Raw genomic sequence first — 21,323 nt, 5'->3', positions numbered from 1 at the left:
CAGAGAATGGAACCCTCACTGATAATAGTTCTAATTACCTTGGAAGGAGAGGCATCTTTCTGCCCCTCACTGGTGGCAAGATGGAAATCTCACCCAAGCATCATGTGACATCTGCTCTCTCTCTCCACATTGAACATTCTGGAGAATGCCTAGCCTTTCTTTCATGCCTTGGTGCTTCTAGAAAGAACTGATTGAATTGACACATGGAGAGCATATCTACCTATTCTTGCATCACACTAGAGGATGACTTTTCAACCCCACTCTTTGGAGAGACTCTGTTAACTAAACAGGAAGAATATTGTTATTCTTAATCTTTTGGTTATTCAAAGAAAACATGGGCTGTTTCCTTTCTGACATGATAGTCATGGTTTATTCACCTCCAAGTTCCACAACCATGGAGTCCCATCTGCGTGTTCTGACCCTGCAGTCCTTACCGAGGCAAGCCTGGACAACCCAGGTCGACTTTTGTTCCCAGTAGCCAGGGATCAGAGCCCTTATCTGTGCCTTATCCCTCTATCTCCTCTCAAAGGAAGGCAAGCCAATGCTTGCTTGGCTCTTCCTCCTGCAAGAGGGGGATGAGCCTGGACTCTGCTGCCACATGTCCCATACTCACTTTCTCTCTGGTTCATCATTTCTCTTTTGTTTGACCCTTAGCACATTAATTTGGTATCTGCTCGTCATATGCAAGCTTATGGACAATTTTGATTTTCCTCCTATTCTGATCTCTCTGGCAGAGATTCCAATTACAGTGATTGTCTGTTGTGCTATTAATTATAAGAATTGTGATTCTCATTTTTGATTTAAGGGTTAATTGATGATAACCATGTGTTATCTTCTCTCCAGGTAATTTGAACTACAGTAATTAACCTCGTGTCCAAGTTATATGATATTAATGATTTTCCTCCATTTTATTACATAGTTAACATTGATTACCATTTGTGCCTGATACTCATTGTTCACTTAGAAAGAAAGGAAAAAGATGGTGAGTAGAGAGGCACATCAGAAAGGGAAGGAAATATGGTGGCCTGAATGACAGTGGCCCTCATAGGCCCTCATTTGAATACTTGCTCCCCAGTTGGTGGAACTGTTTAGGAAGGCTTAGGAAGTGTGTTGAGTAGGTATGTCACTGGAGGTAGGTTTTAGTACACTGCAGGCTATTCCCAGTCTTTCTTTCTCCCTTTCTCTCTGAGTCCAACTTATGCATCAAGACATAAGCTCTCAGCTGTTCCTGCTGTGCCTGTGGCCATCACTTTGATCTACCATCTCTAAAACCCAAATTAAACACTTTCTTTTGTGAGTTGCCTTGGTCATGATGGTTTATCAAAACAAAAGGAAAGACAAAACAAACAAACAAAAACAAAACGAAACCTAAAAACCCAAAATCCAGGACAGAGTTGGTACCAGAAAGTGGACTTTTACTATTATAGTCAGAAGTATATGTTAAATTATTTTTGTATGGTTTGTTTTAAGTTTTTGTTTTAAGTTTGTTTTGTTTGCAGGAATATGGAAAACTTTGGGACTTTGGACTGGAAAAGCAGTTGATTGCTGTAAGCAGAACTTAACAGGCTTTCCTAGGAACCTGGAAGACAGTGCTGAGAGCCAGGTGGACTGTGGAGGCCCAGAATAAGAGACTCAGAGAAAAGCAAGGATTTTTAATAGCAACTGGGATAGAGGCCATTCTTGTGATATTTTGGCAAAGAGAAATATGGCTTCTTTTTACCCTTATTCTAAGAATTTGCCTGAAACTTAGTTGAAAAGGAATGGCTAATTTCTTTGGCAGAGGATGTTTCAGGAAAGCCTAATAGAAAAATAACTGAGCCTGGGAGGGCACATGCATGTCTTCTAAGCCCATGTTTTCCTGGAAATTCCGGGACAACATGGGGGAGAGGAGAAGAGAAATGAAATTTGCAGGTGTTTGGCAATTACATACACAAACAAATAAAGAAGCTTCTGCTGGCTAACCACTGCCTTTCAGACACTGGCTGCAAATGGAAAAGCCCTTTGCTTTGTTATTCCATAGGGAGGGAAAGAGATTACTAATTGCTTACATTATAGACATTACTCGGGGGAAAAACTACCACCAACAACACAGAAAACCCTGTGATGTGTACCCTCTATTACAAAAGAGGGAGGGCTGAGCCCCTTGTGCTTGAGGTCAAGTGAGAGAGAAAATGAAGCTCACCCAAGCAGAGGGGTATTGCAGAGGGGTGGCAAGCCTGGTGTAGCAGCCACTCCCCACAGGACACTTTAAAATCCTCCCTACCAAGATGATATCTGATTTGTGAGCCTCATTTATTTTGTGGGATCCTTTTCCTGGTGTCTTGCAGGGAGAGGAAACCTACAAACCTGTTATTAAAAACACAATATAGAGGAAATTAGAAAAATGCAACTCAGCAATTCCTAATCACTGAATTATCCCTAAAGGATAATGTGACACTAGGAAAATAAATCATTTAAAAGTTCTTTTTTAATTTTCTGAAGATTTCACAAGAGACTGTGTGATGATCCGAGTTTCCTGTCTCAGTAAAACCGAGTTGGCAACCCTGTCCTAAGATGTTTCCGTCCTTACTACTTATCCTGTTTTTTAAACCTTGAAAAACATATGTTTCAGAATTTAAAATATAGCGGGTGATAGAAAAGTGGCAAAGGGGCGGATACCCAAATCAGGTCTGCAGCAATATGTAGCAAAATTAAACCTGCTAATAGTTTTGCAGTGAAACGTGTAAATATTTACTCTGAAGGCAGTCAACAAATGGCCTCATACTAGTTCAAGTCAGATTGTGATGCCAATTGAGTAGGGAAAAACTTTCTGGTGTTTAGGAGGTTTGGTTTTGTTTGTTGCCAATAAGAGGCTGTGTGCCTGTGTTTCCAGAGTAAGCATGCCACGTATGACAGAGTAGGGGGAAACCAATCTGGTTTTCCTTTAAACTCAGGGAGAGTTGAGACAGATTTAAAAACAGCAGGCAGCACCAAAATGCTTTGTCCAGATGCTGACCACCTCGATGCACTCTGTTACTTTCTAATAAACAGGCCTGTAAATCTGGATCTGTGTTCTGACCCTGAAGTCACCTATGAAGAGAAGCAAATCATTAGGTAGTGGAGACATTTAAACAAAGCCCCGACTTCCTGGAACTTACTTTCATTGGCCTTAAGGAAGCATTTATTCAGGATGTTTGGGAATAATGATTGATTTTGAAGGTCGGACTTTTTATTTAAAAAAAAAAAAATTAAGTGAATATTATAGGGAGTGGTGTGACCAGAGTTGACTCCAATTTGGGCAACTAGCAAAAGCTTTGCCCTTCACCCCAAAGCCAATTGATGATGGCCTTTGGGAAAGTCTTGGGTTATTTTCCTCTCAGTAAATAAAGCCAGCCTCATGAGTCACTGTTTTATGTGTAAAGTACATGAACACAGCCGATAAAGGTGGTATTAAGTTAGGCAAACTTGTCCGTATCTATCCAATCCAATAATTGGTTTAAATGTGGGGGCTTTTGAGTTCACCTGGATCATTAGCACACAAAGCTGACTTTCTAAAACGTTAATGAAGTAAGCAGCCAAAGGAATGTAAGGAAATTTGGGAAATGGCACTTCAGTCTCATTTGTTCTGTTTGTGGGTGTGTGTAGACAGACCCAGACATTAATAGACTCTTGTCGCTCCATTCCAGAGGAGGGTGCTCTATTAGGGAGCAGTCCCTGTAATGCTATTATGTCTCTTTTCTGTACAATCAGAAGCCATTAGTCAATTATAAGTTCTATTTTAGGCTTTCAGTGTGCAAAGAAAGCATCAGACCTCATTGGGAGAGGAGGGAACAGAAGGCAGGGTGCCATAGGCAGCCAGTACCAGAGGAGCTGACCACGAGAGAAATGTTCTGTGTTCTTTCTAATCTTTTTTTTTTTAAACAAAGACAAAAGTTTGTAAGCAAGAAAACAATAGGGGTTGGTAGAATTCCAAAGCTTCAGTTATTCACAATTGGTAGCCTCAGTGGGGTGGGGGCCCTGTTTCTCAGGTTATTTGGACTCCTTCTGGGCCATCTTTGAAGCTGATGTCTATTCCAAAGTGGGGGGGAGAGCATCTCCCCACAGGATGGAAGCCCAGCAGGCGAGGGTGAGGAAGGGTCAGGACATTAGAATTGTGGCTCTGGGTGGATGGGTGGGGAGGTTCTGTTCTCTATTAACTGTACTGAGAGAAAACAAGCTAAATTAATAGGGACAGTTGTCCTTTCCTGAACACAGTGATTGCTTTATTTGGTTTACATCCTCCCAGTGCGCTTGACAGAAGCCATGAAAAAGCCCCAGTCACCGAGTTTCTGTAGTTTGATCCTCTCAAGTCATTCTGCACATAGTCTTCTAAGCACCTGGGGAAAGTTTCTTAGACCTAATGTGTGTAACTTAGACCTAATGTGTGTCACTTTTAATGAAATAAAAAATGTACACAAAATTAGGGAGACTGACATAAAATGACCCACACGGTCAGCTCTAGCCACTCGTACTGACATCGTGAGTCTGTACTTTAAAGCACCCCTTCCACACACACCTTTTCTTCTTCTCTTACATCCTTAGAAGAAAGTCGTCAGATACAATCTTCATCCTGAGTTAACAATACTTTAACTGAAATGGAAAAAAAAAAAGTCATCCATTTACTTTGGACAATAATTTCCCTATGCAAAATTTTCCTCTGGTGCAAGAAATAGACAAAAGGAAGGGCTAAGTCCAACCAGCGTGCAGTTATCCAAGAGCTACTTCAGTGTGGTCCTTACATCTGAACTGGTAGAATAGTGAAGATCCTAAAACCTGCTTGGCTCTCCCCAAAGTCTGTCTTCTCAACCTACTTACCTCTGCAACACCCCAGCGGAAGGTAAAAGCTTAACTACTTTTGAAAAGTTACTGTTGCATTTATGTTCTATTTTGGTGGAATGCCAAGAGCTGTCAGACCCATCCACTCCACCAGAGAGATCCAGGGCACATTCATGGGGTTCCCATCCCGGCACAGCATCTTACACAGTGCCTGCCTCCAACCAGAAAACAGAGTCAGCGAGACGATAATCAAGCGAACGTCAGGCAACAAGCCAAGGAGAAATGAATGAATTTTGGCTTCTTTTCAGAAGTCAGTGTCACGTCAGGAGAGTTCCACTGAGGAGCAGGGAGCCCTCAACCGCTGTTTGGCTTTCCCACTTTCCTTAGGTTCCACATTTGGCAACTGACCCCGCTTCTAGGGGTCTCAGTTTTCTTAGCAGTAAGATGAAAGGCGTGTTTGTTGCTGCAGCTGGGGCAGACATTTGAGTTCAGCAATAATTTTGAAAGTTTGAAAGAGATAGGCATGGCAAAAATCTGGGCATGCCATGGGCGCACTGGGTTGGTCCTTGCTGATTTCTGAGATCAAGATCCATCCCTTGCCTCAATGTTTTCAGGAGATCATGACTACAGTGGCAGAGACTGAATGATCCCTTAGATTCTATCTGAAGCAACCAAACAAAAATCCATTGAAGGCTCTCGTTCAGTGGTGTGTGTTTGCGGAGAGGCAGGGGGAAAAGAAAGTATGTAAGAGAGAAGAACCCAAAAACCATGACATGCTTTCTTCTATCTGAAAGATCATAGATACACAGCAGCCTTTATGCAATAAAATAAAATAAAATAAAATAAATTCTAGAAGTACTTCTGAGTTCACAACTGCTTTTTTGTGCCTTTGTGCCAATGGTTCCAGACCTGAAATGGGTCATCTATTATGCATAGTTGATATTTATTACAATCCTCCAGTGAATGCCATCAGCCTTCGCCAAAATGTGTTGAAGTTAGGTCTGTGGCATTTCCCTTTCCTCTGAAATGATGCTGTATTAAGAGGCTGATACTTTATTAAGAAGCCAGAGCTATTTTTCTTCTTTTCTGTGATCCTTAGCTCTTACTGCAAACATCACTGAACAGGTGGTTCTATCTCATGTTCCCCCGAAGCCTGCACACTGTGACCATTTCCACCACAATCAATGGGCCCACGTTGTTTCTAATTTCATTCGGGAAGTGTTCTTTCAACCTGCTCCACATCCTGTGGACGGCAGCATCCTTCTTATGCTGTAGTCCTTGAAGTTGGCCGGTTCAGGTCGCTGAAGGACACCTACTATTTAAACACTCATTAATTCATTACATTTTCTTCTAGTGTGAGAATAATAATCAGCAGTTTTAATCTCTGATAGGTCCCCAGCATTCAATAGGCTGGGTTTTCTGCACAAATGCTTGCTTTTCCATCTCTCTGTAGGTGAAGATTCCTTATTGGCTTGAGAGGTATCCAATCTGTTTATCATCCACAGAAGCAGGCAGCCTCATTCTTACCCTTAACAAATGACACTTCTTTAAAACATGACTTTAAAACATCACCATCAAAGACCTAGAGGGGACTGGACCTCCACAAGGAGAGCAACATAACCAAAAAATCTGGGCCCAGAGGTCTTTTCTGAGACTGATACTCCAACCAAGGACCATTCATGGAGATAACCTAGAACCTCTGCACAGATGTAGCCCATGGCAGCTCAGTCTCCAAATGGGATTCCCAGTAAGGGGAACAGTTCATGTCTTGGACGTGAACTCAGTGACTGATTCTTTGATCACCTCCCTCTAAGGGGCGGGGGGCCGGGGGGGGGGGGGGGGGGAGCTTATCAGGCCACAGAGGAAGACAATGCAGACAGTCCTGATGAGACCTGATAGGCTAGGGTCAGTTGCCTGGGGAAGGGGCATGGGAGGAGAAGAGGAAGGGGGTGGGGGAGGAGGCTGCAGGTGGGATACATAGTGAATAAATTGTAATAAATTTTTAAAAATTTAGAAAAATCCTCACCATCAAGGGAGTCAAGGAAGAGGCAAGTGGTCCCACTTAACACAGTGGTGTCCTGACATAATCAATTCTTCCTAAATCTGTGCTTAAGAACCATTTGCATCCTTCCATTACCATAGGCCTGCGATCACAGGCCCATAAAGTGGAATGAGCCTTAGAGCCTACATGTTTGGAAAGTGACTATGTGCTCAGTTGGATTTTTATGACTGAAGCCATTAGGGTCTTTCAGCTACTCCATCCATGTAAGCAAAGATGCATCAACCAGCATTCAGTTATTATCTTAAGTAAAGTTTCTACTTATCCTTTTCTGTCTCCCCCTTTCTCGATGTCTAGGAAGGACATAAACTTTGCAATCACACAGATCTGGGTTTGAGAGTTAGCTTTCCCCTTTGACTTTTGTGCCTTTTCCTGCTGTGCTGTACATATGCTGACTAGGTGCTACCTAGGAAAGTAACTTAGCCTCCTGCTTGGGCCTCAGTTTCCTTATATGGGCATGATAAGGCATGCCTGTCAGGATTGCCATAATTATGTGATTAGGCTCAGTGTAAATGCCAGCTAAACTCTGCATATGGTTAGATGCTGACAGTAGCGCTCTATTTGGACACGTTAGAAGTGCTTATCAGATGTAGGTTTGACCCGGGTGTTGAGATGGGGTGACAGGGTATGCTGGTGATTCTTGGCACCAGGACATGACAAGTACACAGCCTTCTATGCTGTGCCCACCGGTGTCCACTAGAGCGGTGCTCAAAGTCTTTTCCTTCCTGTCCTGTTCATCACACACAGTACCACACATACGTGCATGGCTTGTCTCTCCAGTTCTCACAGCATCCATATGCTGTGTAGGAGCAACCCGGAGAAAGTGGAGAGAGAGAGGAGTCCTGTTGCCGTGATGTACTTGTAAAGCACACTTCCCAGGCATTTGGAACGTTTTCTGCCTGACTTGCAGTCTCGGAGCCTGGCTGCTTTTCCCTGTCTTAGGACCTCTCCTCAGTCTGGGCTTTCGTTCCTCTCCTGACACTTCTCCCTGCCTGTGGATGGTTGCCTTAACCTAGAAAACGCAGTGGGGCGTCCTGGCTCAGGTCACTCCCCGCGCTGTTGCCTCCTAGTCTCCTTACTCTTCTCTCTTCCCTTCGTTTCCTTCTTCTGCAACTTCACTGGAGTACAATCTCAACCTTGAGGGCTTTTATAATCCATTGCATTTCCTGTCCTTTCATTTTACAGGTGACAGAACTGAGAGCCAGCCCGCCCAACTGAGTCAGTTGCCTCCAGTCGCACTACAGCATGTTCTTCTTTCTAATAATGACAGCGTGAATTATTGATTATCATTAAAGCTTCCGATGATATCAATAGAAGGCGTGTTTTTAAGGGAATTGCTGAAACTTCATGGCATTTAACTTTGTTCATGTAGAAAAAGCCTCACCACTACCATTATTTCCTCCCTCTATTCAAGGCCACTAATACGTGGTTCCAAGACGTGTTTTTTTTTCACATCAGAATCACCTACTATTCAAACCTTCCTTGGGTGTGAACATCCTGGAAGATTCCATTGTCTAGACAAAAACAGACAAAAGTTGTGTCTGTACAGTTGGATCCACACGCCAATAGTATCCACGTTTCCTACAGTGGGCCTTGCAGACAGTGAGTGGAGCAACTCCATGTGGTCTTTCAGTCAAGCAGCATCCTCTCGTGTGTAGACGCTGGTCCCACAAGACCAACGTGGTAAAGCAGGCTAAGTTTAACCACTCTCATCCATGTGATGAACGTGTTAACCACACGATGGCAGGAAGATAGAGGAACATATAAAACAACTATAACCTGGAGATAGATACATCAGTGACCTATCTGAGTTGTGATGCTGACTACATGTAAGCATTTAAAGAGGCCATGGATTGCGTAACACACTTCACTGCACTGGTCTTCCTGCCAACTTCATGGCCTGAGAATCTTGCCCTTTGTCATTGTAAGGTAGAAAGAATTAAGATAAAAGAAAAAAAAAAAAGTGGGCCTTTGTCTTGAGCTCATAGGGCATTTGTGCAGAGGTGGATGTAATTGAGGAAGGGTAGAGGCCTTGTTAGGCAAGTAAAGGAAAAAAAAATCTTTAAAATCATATACAGTATATTTCACAACATTCAAAGGGAATGCAACTCTGACTTCTGAGTCTCCTTTATTCTTGTTCCATGCTGTGAACTCATGCTGTAATTCTGCCCTCCGTAATGCTGCTGTTGCTGCTCCTGGCCTCCTGTTTTCTCACCCAAAATGCAACTGCTGGTGTGTGTGTTGTGTTTCTCTTTTGTTACTCTTGTTACTGATTGCTTCCCCCCCCAATCCTACACTAACCAGCGCTCCTGAGAAGCAAGCCAGGACCTCAGAGCTTCTTTCCTTTGTGTTCAGATGCCCCAGATTAGGGAGTACAGGCAAAGAAGGGAATGAATGGGCCTGTTGTTAACTGTCCTGTAAATACATGCTATGTCTCTTCGTAATGGATTGCCTTTGCGAACAAGAAATCATTCAAAGTTTAATTTTAATCTGCACATCAGAGATAGAGATAGAGAATTGTTTAGGCTTTTCTCTCAATTTCTTTCCCGCTTTGATTTTTTTTTTTGAGATAAAGCAAATTAATTAATGTGCACTTTTCAGTTGAAGAAATGATTAAGACCCAGCTGTGTCTGCGAAATTATAACCTACAATGCACCTGGGACTTGTTAATGCTATTTTTGGCATGAAGAAAAGAGACATAGGTATCTAATATTAAATGGTGTTCCATAAAGCGTAAGTTAGCAGTTTGTTTGCCAAATTAACTTTCAAAGACATTTAGGTTACTAGGTTTGACATTTCTAAACAGAAATCTTAAATGATTGATGGACTACTGTAGAATAGCTTTGTTCAGAAAAAGATAATCTTTGGCAGGCTGCTTCAAAGACTGCTTCTCTGGAAAGATGAAACGATACCCCGTTTTACGTTAATTTCCCTGATACATCAATGCTTATTTGAAATACTCCTGAGAATGATGTGGTATTCACTGTAGCGTGCGGCTGTGTTCACTGTATCCAGCAGCTCCCTGGGACTTTTATTTCTAAGCTGTAGAAGAGCCTTTCTACACATAAAAGCTGCCTTAACAGAATACAGCTGAGCAGAACCGTATCGTTGCAGAGCAAATGTACAAAGATACGATTCTTTTAAAAATCAGCAATGCTGGGCAAAGATGCCAGTTCAGATTCTCGTCACAGAATTGGAAACGATGTACTTCTTTTTAAAAATAGATTGTGTACCCCCAGACAAAGAGCTACAGGCAACTAACAATTGATGAGAAAGTGAGAATTAAGATTCTCCAGGGATGAGCCCACTAATATGGAGTGATCGGCCCTGAAATCAAATAATGCAAGTAATATTAACCATATCCAGCAGGTTGTATTTATATATTTATGCGTATACATTTATAAATATATGTGTATGTCTATCAAATAGAACTGTATGGAAAGAAAGGGGTATGGGAGGTGCTTGAGGGAGGAAAGAGAAGGGAAATAATATAGTTCTATTTTACGTAAAAATATAGATTTTAATAAGATTTAATAAAAAATAGATGGTGTGATTCTTATTTAGGTCTAAGGTCACTGTAAAATGACATAAACAAGAGGTTAAAAACCTCAACTAAATAAGGGGCGCTATAGGAAATAAGAAAACGAGGTCAGTTGTGTTCTTTGTGTGTGTATCACATGCTAGAGGCAGAGGTATGGTACCATCATAGTGTCATTAGGTCACAGTATGACATATATTCTGACTTGTATAATGAAGCTGGAAATCTAGATTGTTATCAGTTATCAGCATTCTTCACTACTGAGAATGCCATCATGTTTCTCAAGAGACTCTTGACTGGCCAAACAAAACACATGCGGAAGATGGTAATTTTTAACCTCTGTAAAGGAAAAGGAAAAAAAAAATTGCTTTCAGTTGTTTGTGCTTTTTGGAACTCAGAGTTTAATAATTGTGAGATTGCACCACAGTGGCCTGTAATGGCCTAGTCAAAGAAAGTGAGGCTTTCTGCGAAAGCTTTGAGAAGGTGCGTGGTGCCAGGGCGCATTGGACACAATGGGCACTGGGCGCTGTCTTTATGTAAAATGCTGAAACTAGTGAATTCATTGTGGACAAGGCAGAAAACAGACGCCTTTTGTCTTGAATTATCTTCAAGACCATTGAATTTTATTGAATTGAATGAAGCTGACTTGCAAAAGGCGGGGGGACAAAAACTAAGCAGGCCCCGTTTGCTTTTTGGCAGGGTGAAGTAGAGAAATAAGTCTCCCCGCTGAACTACTATGAGGCCAGAAGCCTTACTGCTATGTCTCACACTGCTGCGCTGCGCTGGGGCTGCTTTCCCAGAAGATTCTGAGCCAATCAGTATTTCGCATGGCAACTGTAAGTATCACGCTCTCACCTGCACTGGCTTTTGAGGACAATTTAACCCGCATCAAGCTAGCCAAAAGTAGAAAGGAAGCAGGGAGGAGAGTCGGTTAATTTTCAATTGCATGTGTGACAAAGGTGGGGAATTCACGTCCGGTTAGAGGGATGCAGTAAGAGGAATGGGGCACCTGCTAACAGGGTCACCAAGTGTTGTATCAATAGCAACAAGCCTTTGAGATGTCCCTGGAGCCCCCTGATGAAATTTCACTCTACACATGGAGGCTTGCTTCTGCCTTCTCACCAGCCGCAGGGGAGAATATTGCTGTCAGCTGAGGACTGAGAGGGTTACATGTTTTCATCTGTAACCTGTATGTGGAAAATAATGGGTGTTTTTGAAATAGTTAAGAGAAAAAAAAATAACTTGCTAGTCTCAGCTTGTTAGTCTCAGCTAAGGACTGGCTTTGAATTTATAAAAGATTTATTCCATTTATAATTTTATTTTGGTACTTGCTTTTGTCAGAGGTTTATGCTGACATAATTAAAACTTCTGGTGACTCCCTAAAGGAGAAAATTTTTTACCTCTGTTTTGGAAAGAACATTTTATTGTCTACCATCCAGAAGACCACTGTGTCCCAGTAAAGATAACAAAAGTTCTCTTCAAGTACCGTTTTCTATGTAATTATCCCCAGACAAACATTGAGTGAATAAAAAGATGTTCAGGATATTAAGTACATACACTGCTGTTCAACTTCCAGCTGCAATTTTTTAAAAAGGAGATAATTTTATATATAAAGATGAGCCAAGACTGAAATATATAACAGTGAGTAGACAAAAGGTCAAAGGTCAATGCTATCACTTCTGAAATAGCCAAGTTCCCCACACTTAGGATTAGGCACCAAGTATTTATCTTAATTTATATAAGATTTCTATCTTTGGCATCCCAGTGTCATAAGGACCTCAGCCCAACTATGCTGTTGACCATCACTAATAGTCTCTCAATCCCATGATAACAGAGACTTAGGAGTGTCATAGCAACCTTCATGATGACCAGTTACATGAAATTAAAGAACCATGGAATGAAAATAGATAACTGTACACCAAGCTTATTTGGTAGTAAAATATACCAAAGATCTGGGCATTGAGAAAGCCCAGATATCATGGGGTTAATCTGAATGGTTTCCTACTCGGAGTTACATCCCTATAACTCCCCAGAAAACATAGCCCTTTGAATGTGACTCATCTTTCTTTCCTCCTTTTGGAGGATTGCCGGTGCTCTGGAGACTGTAGGTTTAGAAACCGAGAGATGTTGAGCTGCAGGTATTTCTAAAGGTCAGCTATTACTACACATCACGAACTCAGCCAAAGCGCACTAGAGGAAAGAAATGTGCTCTTGGACTCTGCCAGATCACCGGACTGGTTACACTCACTTTGACCCCGTCCTGTCAAAGCCCACTTCTCTGTGAGATTAGCCAATTGCTTAGCTCCAGAGTGCACTTCCCACAGTTCCTAGAATGCCAACCAACCTAGCAGGGCAGCCCTCAATGGTAGATTATTCCACCCGGACGCCTGTGGAGACTGTATTTTTCTTCTGGCTCCTGGATGAAGGCTCTTGCCTCCAGACCACATTGCCTTTGTGGTGATTGATGGGGAAGGCAGCTTTGAAATAGTTTTGTCCGGAGACAAGATCTTTGGCAGCCTGCCCCTTCAGGCTTAGCACTCCACAGAAGATGAAAAGAAAACTGGGAAGAAAAGAGCACCTTCATGCAAAGGGTTGACCAGCGAGTTTTACCCTCGGAAACTGTGACACTTAGAAATGTGAAGACCAGGCTTATTATCATCTGGAACTGAACTGTAACTTGATCATCCTTAAGGAGCACTCTCATAGCGTTTCCTGAAATAACAGCTTTGCTAGAGGTGGGAAATGGTGGCACGGTCTGAATTAAACATGGTTTTGTTCTGTGGTCTACCTCCTCCTCCTCCAACTGCCCCGTTGTTGAGACTTGGCTTGATCTGCATTTCCCTCTCACCCCGTCCCTGCTTTTCACAGATACAAAACAGTATCCGGTGTTTGTGGGCCACAAGCCAGGACGGAACACCACACAGAGGCACAGGCTGGACATCCAGATGATCATGATCATGAACAGAACCCTCTACATTGCTGCTCGGTAAGATGCATTCCTCACTTGCACCTTCAGAGGACCGGAAGGTTCCGGTCGCTGTTCACCAGCAATGCATCTGTTTAAGAACCTGAGGCTCCTTACTATGCAATTTAAGCTAAAAGCTACTTGTGTTTGTCAAGCAATCCTTTTCTCAATATTTGCTACGTCTCTTTAACCTTTCGGGGCTTTTTATATGTCTGTATAACCTTATGTGGATTTATAGAGAAATAATTGCATATTTTGAAGTGTACAGCTCAAATAACCCACTGTGTTTCTTGAACATATATGCAAATATTTACCCAAGTACACAGTAGAGAACTCCACCACTTGATAGTTATTTGTTGTATCAACAAGTATTATACAGTGTGCAGAGATGTGTGTCTTTTCTACCTATTTGTACTTTTGCATTGAATATTTGCCATTGCTTTGACAGAGTGGTGACCAGAGAAAGTACAATACCATGTGTGTTTCATAAGTGCTTTAGTTGACAGTAGTGATAGCAATAATAAGCTCCCCTCCTTCTTTGGGAAATGACATCTGGGCGTGCTGATTTCCCAAGGCAGAGTGGAATGATAAAGATACCACCTAGACAAGGGCCACATGAATTTGGGCTTTTATTCTAAGCCTGCCTGTAGTTCAGCTTCTCCACAGCTTCCCCGGCTGTATGTGTGCTCTGCAAGGTGAGCGGTTAGGTGAGTATCTTCATGAAGCCCGTGCTGACCCCAGCAGGGTGCGGAATTGTGAGGATAACAGTTCACAGGAGATGTCCAAGTCAACCTGTTTCTCACAATTCCAACTAGGTTTGGGCTAACTCATTCAGGGAGGACCATCCTGAGGAGTTCCTCTGGGCACTCACCTGGCTCTAAATAGATGAATCATTTCACATGGGGCAGAAGTCAGATGATGTTCATATGTGGCTGTGAGCCAAGTACCAAAGCAGCTAAAATAGCAGCAGCACCAGATTCCTTGAAAACTTAGAAAGTCTCTGTAATATGAAGTGAAGAGCCAGGCACATGGTGGAAGTGCCCCAAGCCCAGCACATAGTTGGCTACAAGAAGCAATAATGAATACTTAAAAACAAAACAAAACAGCTTCCACAAATGCCACTCATGCTGGTATATCCATGTAAGTAAATGTACTCATAACTTCATAACTGTCAATTTGCTGGATCCTGGAAACAACCTCATGAGAAAGAGCAAGTGCATTTCCTGCAGAAGAATTCTGATGGATGGGGATGGGAAATAAGGCAGACCAATGAAAGCTGCAGGATTTGAACTAGGGTGGAAATGTTCTGATGACCACACAGCCACTCCCTGCCCTGTACTACCCACTGTGAAGTGAAAACTCTTTGTCCTGTGTTAATAACTGTCTAATAGCTGTTGGCTGAGAGCAGCCTTCATGAGTATTCATTATGGAATATTCCAGTGAGGCCTCCGTACCCACTTCTTTGGAAGCATGGCAGCTCCTTCTTCAGTGTCCTTTTTATTTACTACATGTAGTAATGCGAGATTATATTTATATCATAGTGTTAAAAAGGAGGATCAAAACCAATGGTTAAACATTAACCTGTGAGAAATAAGTTGACTCGGCTATCTCCTGTGAATTGCTCTCTTTATAATCGAGTCACTGGGAACAGGAATGGTTGGAACAGACATTCCTTGAGCCAGTGATTTATCATAGGTGTGGGCTGCAGGCCCAGGGGAACAGGAACAGTAGGAGCCAGGTGTTGTGTAGACTAAGAAGCATTCATTGTTCCAGTTCATTAAAACCAAGACAGTTTCATCTGAGCTCTCTACCTCAAGGAAAGAAAAAAGGAGGAAAGAGAAAGGAATAAAAGAGGTGTGTTCCTTTCCAAAGCAATGGAACAGACTTGCCATTCATTGAAGGTCAAGTGTGTAACGCGGTACAGGCTGCATTCACTCCATACCCAGTCACTTCCCTTCTATATACACTCTGAAAAATACTGAAAGGAGTTTTGTGGTTGCCATATTTAGAGCCTCTCCTTTTAATCCTACATTTCCCAACACTGCCCTGAGACATCCAGGTTCTTGGGTACCAAGTTAACATGACTTAACTAAAGTTAATTCTTTGCCAAAGCTCGAGTCTTGCTAATTTAACTCAATGGTAGTCAATGGACTGGGAAAGAGGAAGTCCTAGGGTTAAGTCAGTTTGTGTTCAGATTGCTACATTCAAGATACAAGAGCATCATCATATGAGTCCTAGGATGCACCCAGGCAGCTAGAAATGATCTTTTACCCAGGATTATAGTTAACCAAAATGTACCACTATCCACTGGGGCCATGTGACTGTAGAGATGTTGAAAAAGATTACCACTGTCCAGAGGAGATTTCCCTTGTGGGACTGTTTTTTAAAGGTTTCCCAGTTCTCCCAGACAATTGGTGTCAGTGAGCCAAGGCCAGTTCCCATCCAGAACCCTGGGGACTGATGGGGTTTGGTGGCAAGACCGCCTTCCAATTCTTTCTTATTATTATCCACTTTGTAAATTCTTCTTTCTTTTTAATCTCTAAACTACTAATTAACATAAACAGACCATGCCAAAAGGGGGCAATCTGAGAGCTTTCTGAGGAGCTGCCAATGCATATTAATCAGTTGTTAATTTACAATTCATATATTCAGCTTCTACTTAAGTTTTGAAGGGAAGAGCAGCAAGGAAAGGCTTCCAGTCATTCCAAACCCAATACCGATGTCACAGGCAATTCCAGCCTAATAATGTGCCTGACCACAGTGCCATCGTAAAGTCAAACAAGTAATAAGCGAATGCAATGAACAGCCTCAAAATTAAAGGGCAGAGTGATGTTGTCCCCCTGCCCCTCCCCCCACCCCACTAAAACTGGAAAAAGCTGCCCAGTTCAGCAGTTCACTACCCTGATACAAACACACATCTTCCTCTGCCAAATGTACACATGCAAACACAAGCACACACGGTTCAGGAGCAGACAAGGAAGTCTGTTAGCCAACACCCCTGCTTGCTCCTTTTATTTCCATATGAGAAACCATTTTTAGTTTTTCTGTTTTTTTTTCTCCAAAAGCAAAGCAGATTTCTCAAGAATTGATGTGTGTATGTATATATTTAAATATAGATATACATATATGCACACACACATAAAAATCATATGTGAATCTTATAAATAATTGCTTTCTCCTTTCCTCCAGCCCCTATTTCTTTCTAACAAGGAGCTTTGAAAGTCTGCACAGGAGCCCTGAGGTCCTGGTTTAAAGCTGTGGATAATTTTCCAGCCCCAGGACTTCCTGCATTTTAGAAAAAGTCAATGTTATTTCAAGGGAAAATGAGCTGTTTGGATTTACTCCTGCTAACCCGGCACCTCCTCCACTGAGTGAGCTTCTTTTCTTCAGAGTTCCAGACAAAAAGACCCTTGTGCTCTGCTTACACAGAAAGGAGGTTTAAATATAGCCCCACACCTGAGCTGCCGATTCTGTGTCTCCACTTCCAAGGGGAGATTGGCAGCAAACTGTAAAGAGAGCCAAACTCAGAACAAAACAAGTGAGTGAGCAGACGCAAAAAGTGTCAACCTTAGCTCAAGCACATTTATACTTTAATTCATCTTGGTCTTCTGGAGGGAAGGGTAGCTGCTGGGAGTAATTTTACCTTTCTTCCGTCTTCTCTATCAAAACGGCAAATGTAGCACGTTGGATACCAAGCGACTTGTGCATGGGTTTGGAGGTACCTAGAGCCAAAGCAAGCCCATCAGTGTTCCAGCTTCTAAAGCAGGTTAGCCTTCGGAGCCCTCCCAGCTGAGATGAGGAGAACAGTTACCGGAAGTTTTCAAATATCAACCTGATGCCATGATAAATCCTAAATGTTAAATGTGGCTCAAGACAATCTCTTACACTAGATTTTTTTTTTGCGCATGTGGATATCTTGTTTGTTTTCTTTTTTTTTTTTTTTTTTTTAACAAGTATGGTCATGGACTTTTCTGCCCCACACATGATAAACTTATTCTGTAGAAAAAAAAATGAGCTGTCTTAACTCTCATTTGTTTGACTCTAATTTTTCTTTTATAGGGACCATATTTATACTGTTGATATAGACACATCCCACACAGAAGAAATTTATTGTAGCAAAGTAAGTTTTTAAAATCATCTTTTTACCATGGGGGTTCTTAGGGAATACGTACCTTAAAAGCAGTGATTGAGATGGTGTGGATAATGGTAGCACACCTTTTATGAAGTCTGATTCAGGTTTTAGTTAGGATCTATTACACATCCCAAAACCATGTATTTCATCTGTGTGTCCATATACATTTTAAGGTTTTATGTAATTTGTAAAACTCTTTTTAGTAAAACATTGCCATCTCTATCCAAGAAAATACCAATTTTCAAAAATAAGATTCTTTTCCCAGAACGTACTAAAAGCTGTCCCGTTGTTAATGCTCCCATGTCAAGCATCATGAAAGTTACTTGACTGATGAGGTTCTAGAATTTAATCATCATCCAGACTGAAAGTCTAAGGCAAGTTTTCTTCATGCCTCCACATAGAAATAATTTAGCTAACAAGACTTTGCAGTGCAGGTAGGAGGCTTAGCCCACAAATTTACGTGAAGGAAGACAACCTGAACAAAACCCCATCTGCGTGGAGGGAATGTCCACTTTAAGAAAATGACTCCCGTATTTCAAGGGAGAGGCCTTCTTTACTAACACTGATTGACTCACTGAATAAAAAGGGCAATGACACGTATTTTATTAAAACCAGCGCAATTCGCAAGTTGTTTTGGATATTTTTATATGAAATTCATATGAATTTATGTGAAATTCACACACTTTCCCTTTATCATCGTCTCAGAAAGGAGATCATGCTGAAGGTTAATGAACATAAAAATTAAGGAAAAATCTCTAATATTTTGTTGTCATGGTGAATCAATCATGGAGAAAGGGTGTAGAAAGCTTTCAGTAAATATATGTTCAGCCTCTAGTCACCCCAAGGGAACTCTTACCTCTAAAATCAAATGCAACAACCTCTGGGCTCTAATTGATTTCTTTCTTGATCCCTGCAGAAACTGACATGGAAATCTAGACAGGCTGATGTAGACACATGCAGGATGAAGGGGAAACATAAGGTAGGCAATTTTCATTTCTCCTGCGGCTGCCACTTCGGGTTACATTTTTGACGGTTATCTCTTGCCGTAGACTATGATTTGAATGCATCTTGCTATTCCCTTTTCCCCAGTAATTGCTTTTTCCATCAACTTATTGAAGGCTTTAATTTGCAAAAATAGTTTGCTCTTAATGTGATGAAACGTTACAACAGCTGCTCAGACTGCATAGAGAACTCCTCAGGCACAGGAGGGATTATGGACTCAGAGCTGGTCTCCTGAGTCTTCTGAGTACCCTATCCTGGTGACCCACCTCGAAGGCCAGGGCACACCGCCAGCCTGTGGCATCAGTCATGAAAAGTGCTGCAGATTCACAGGCTTTTGTGCCTTTGGTCAAATAACAACATAAAAGTTGTCTTCACCCGGAAGCCTTGAACCTCAAGGAAGCCCAGAACATCTGGCATTAAAATTGATGGGAGGTTGCTGCATTCAGTTCTCCAGTCTTCTGTGACATAAAAGAGACATGCGTTACCATTCTGTTTTATTTACTGTTGAAATAATCGTTGACACCCTTTCTTGGTTAACATTAGCGACAACTTGGCCATGTTACTGGGGAACCCAGCTATGTAACCTTACACACTGTGCTCTCCTCACTGTAACCCTGCTGTTGGCGGATCATGGTCTAGGTGATGAATGAATGGGCTTTTGTACTGAGCGGACTCTGTTCAAAACAGTTTGAATTCTGTTTCAGGATGAATGTCACAACTTCATTAAAGTTCTCCTCAAGAAGAATGATGATACGCTGTTTGTCTGTGGAACCAATGCCTTCAACCCTTCCTGCAGAAACTACAAGGTAAATGTCATTTGTCTGTCACAACCACACTGCCAGGAGGTGTTTTATAATTTACTGTCATCACACCTGCAGCTACTGAAGTGGGGTAACTCAACACCACATGTGTTCCCTTCTCTCACCCAGCTTAGGACAGCGATCCTGAGTGGGCCTCTAATAGAGCTTCCTGTTTGTTCAGAATTGACTGACATCTTTAAAGAGTGTTTCTTGTGAAGGTGGCTTTTGGAAGCCTCTATTCTCTATTGTTCTGAAGACTGCATACTTACCACATATTAATGGCATGTGGGTTTTCTCTTCTTCTCGTTGTCCCACCCACTCCTGTATTACCTCTCTGAGGACAAAAACTCTCTTAATTGATAAGGAATTCCATTTGTAAAAGATATGGCCAAAGCATGCTGTTTGAAACCGTAGACTCTACTTGTAAGATTTCCAAGAGAGGGGTTTAATTCCATTTTTTTTAATAGCTCACTTGGCTATAGCCTTACTTGCTTTGGCCTTTATACAAGAAGAGGAAAAGAAAAAAGGAAGAAGAAGGAGAAAAACTGACCTCAAAGACCCAGGAAATCTAGTGTGTGGGCAAGGTGGGGGAGGGCCATATAGCTGAGGAACCTAGGAGCTCTTGAGTTCCTGGAGCAAAAGTGCCAATGCTCAAATATCATGCTTCATCTCTGTTAGCTTTTCTTTGTGCCACAGTTATTCCTCAGAACACTTAGGTCAATTTTCTATTGTGGCCGAGCACTGAGACTATGAAAGCAGAGGAGTGTTGGGGAGGCCAAGCCCCAAGAAGAATGTTGCATGTCCATGGAGTTGCTGCCATGGTCAGCACAGATGTCTTCCCATCACCTGAGATAAAGTAGGTAAAAGCTGTAGGAAGTGGATGAGACCCCTCTATAAAGTTTCCTCCTAAAAGTTCTCATAGCTGGAACATTAACATCACACAGAGACTGTGCTGGAGTGTGGGACACACTAATTGCTCAGAACCTGAAATGATGTCTTCCAAGCCGATGCCTGGTAGGACAATCAGAAACAAGACTGTACCCTTTGTCTTAAAGGACAGTAGGAAATCAGACAAATGAAGGCTGAAGGCATTCTGGGTAGGGAGAGCAGCACAGGCAAAGACATGGCAGAACAAGAAATGGTATACTGAGCTGTAGAAAGTTCACTTAGCTCTGAAATGTTGGAACCTGAAATGACAAGGGACTGGAGCAGTATGTTGCCCAGGAATGAAAGAAAGAGAGTAGATTCAGGAAATAGGTAGCTTAACAGAACAGAACAAAACAAACAAGCAAGGAGATCTAATAATTGATGACAGGCACAGACAAGGAGAGAGGGGTGTCAATGCCTCTTAGATGGACTCTTAATGAGTAGGTGATGGGGATGCCTCCAGTCTAGAACCAAGGGTTCACAGGGCACTCGGGGATGAGAGTTCTACAGCGTATGTTATGAGTTGTGCTGTGCAGGTGTTTTAGTGCTTTTATAGCTGTGATAGAACACAGCCACTTAGGAAGGAAAGGGTTTATGTCAGCTTACAACTCCAAGCAATACTCCACCAGAGGGAAGTCAGAACAGGGACTTAAGGCACGAACGTGATGGTGGTACCAGAAGCAGAGGCCATGGAAGAAGGCTGCACATTGGCTGGTTCCCCATGGCTTGCTCAGCCTGCTTTCATTTCCAATAGGACTACCTGCCCAGGCATGGCACCGCCCACAGTAAGCTCCCTCCTACCCCACATTAATCATTAATCAAGAAAATGGCTTCATAGACGTCCCTACACATTAATCTTACGGGGACATTTTCTCAAGTAAGATTTCCTCTTCTCAGATGACTTTAACTTATGTCAAGTTGACAAAGAACCCACCCGGGACAGTAGTTATCTAACACCTATGCAGCGTGAATAGACATGTCCAGCGAGACAATGCACTGAAGCTTTCTCTAAGGAATGTGGGGAGAAATATGTTGGGTTTTGTCCTCAGAAAGCAATACCTAAATGGCATGGAAAATGCAAAAAGCAATGGTGAGCTTGCATCAAA

At 42.2% G+C, this 21,323-nt stretch overlaps 1 protein-coding gene across 4 annotated transcripts in view; it reads left to right on the top strand.

Annotated features, from left to right (window-relative positions):
• Sema6a (semaphorin 6A) overlaps window positions 1–21,323 on the top strand; it is a 121,114-nt gene that overhangs the window by 50,363 nt on the left and 49,428 nt on the right. For all 4 annotated transcript variants that reach the window (XM_055622573.1, XM_055622575.1, XM_055622574.1 and 1 more), the window contains exons 2-6: window positions 11,091–11,227; window positions 13,260–13,377; window positions 17,416–17,476; window positions 18,405–18,467; window positions 19,195–19,296. In XM_055622573.1, the coding sequence (XP_055478548.1) occupies window positions 11,128–11,227; window positions 13,260–13,377; window positions 17,416–17,476; window positions 18,405–18,467; window positions 19,195–19,296 (444 nt within the window). In that variant the 5' untranslated portion in view covers window positions 11,091–11,127. The remainder of the gene's footprint in view (window positions 1–11,090; window positions 11,228–13,259; window positions 13,378–17,415; window positions 17,477–18,404; window positions 18,468–19,194; window positions 19,297–21,323) is intronic.

The sequence above is a fragment of the Psammomys obesus genome, unplaced genomic scaffold (assembly GCF_907164565.1).
Source record: "Psammomys obesus unplaced genomic scaffold, mPsaObe1.curated_primary_1811, whole genome shotgun sequence".
Taxonomy (NCBI): domain Eukaryota; kingdom Metazoa; phylum Chordata; class Mammalia; order Rodentia; family Muridae; genus Psammomys; species Psammomys obesus.
The sequence above is the reverse complement of the archived record's forward strand: the minus strand, read 5'-3'. Positions and strand labels throughout refer to the sequence as shown.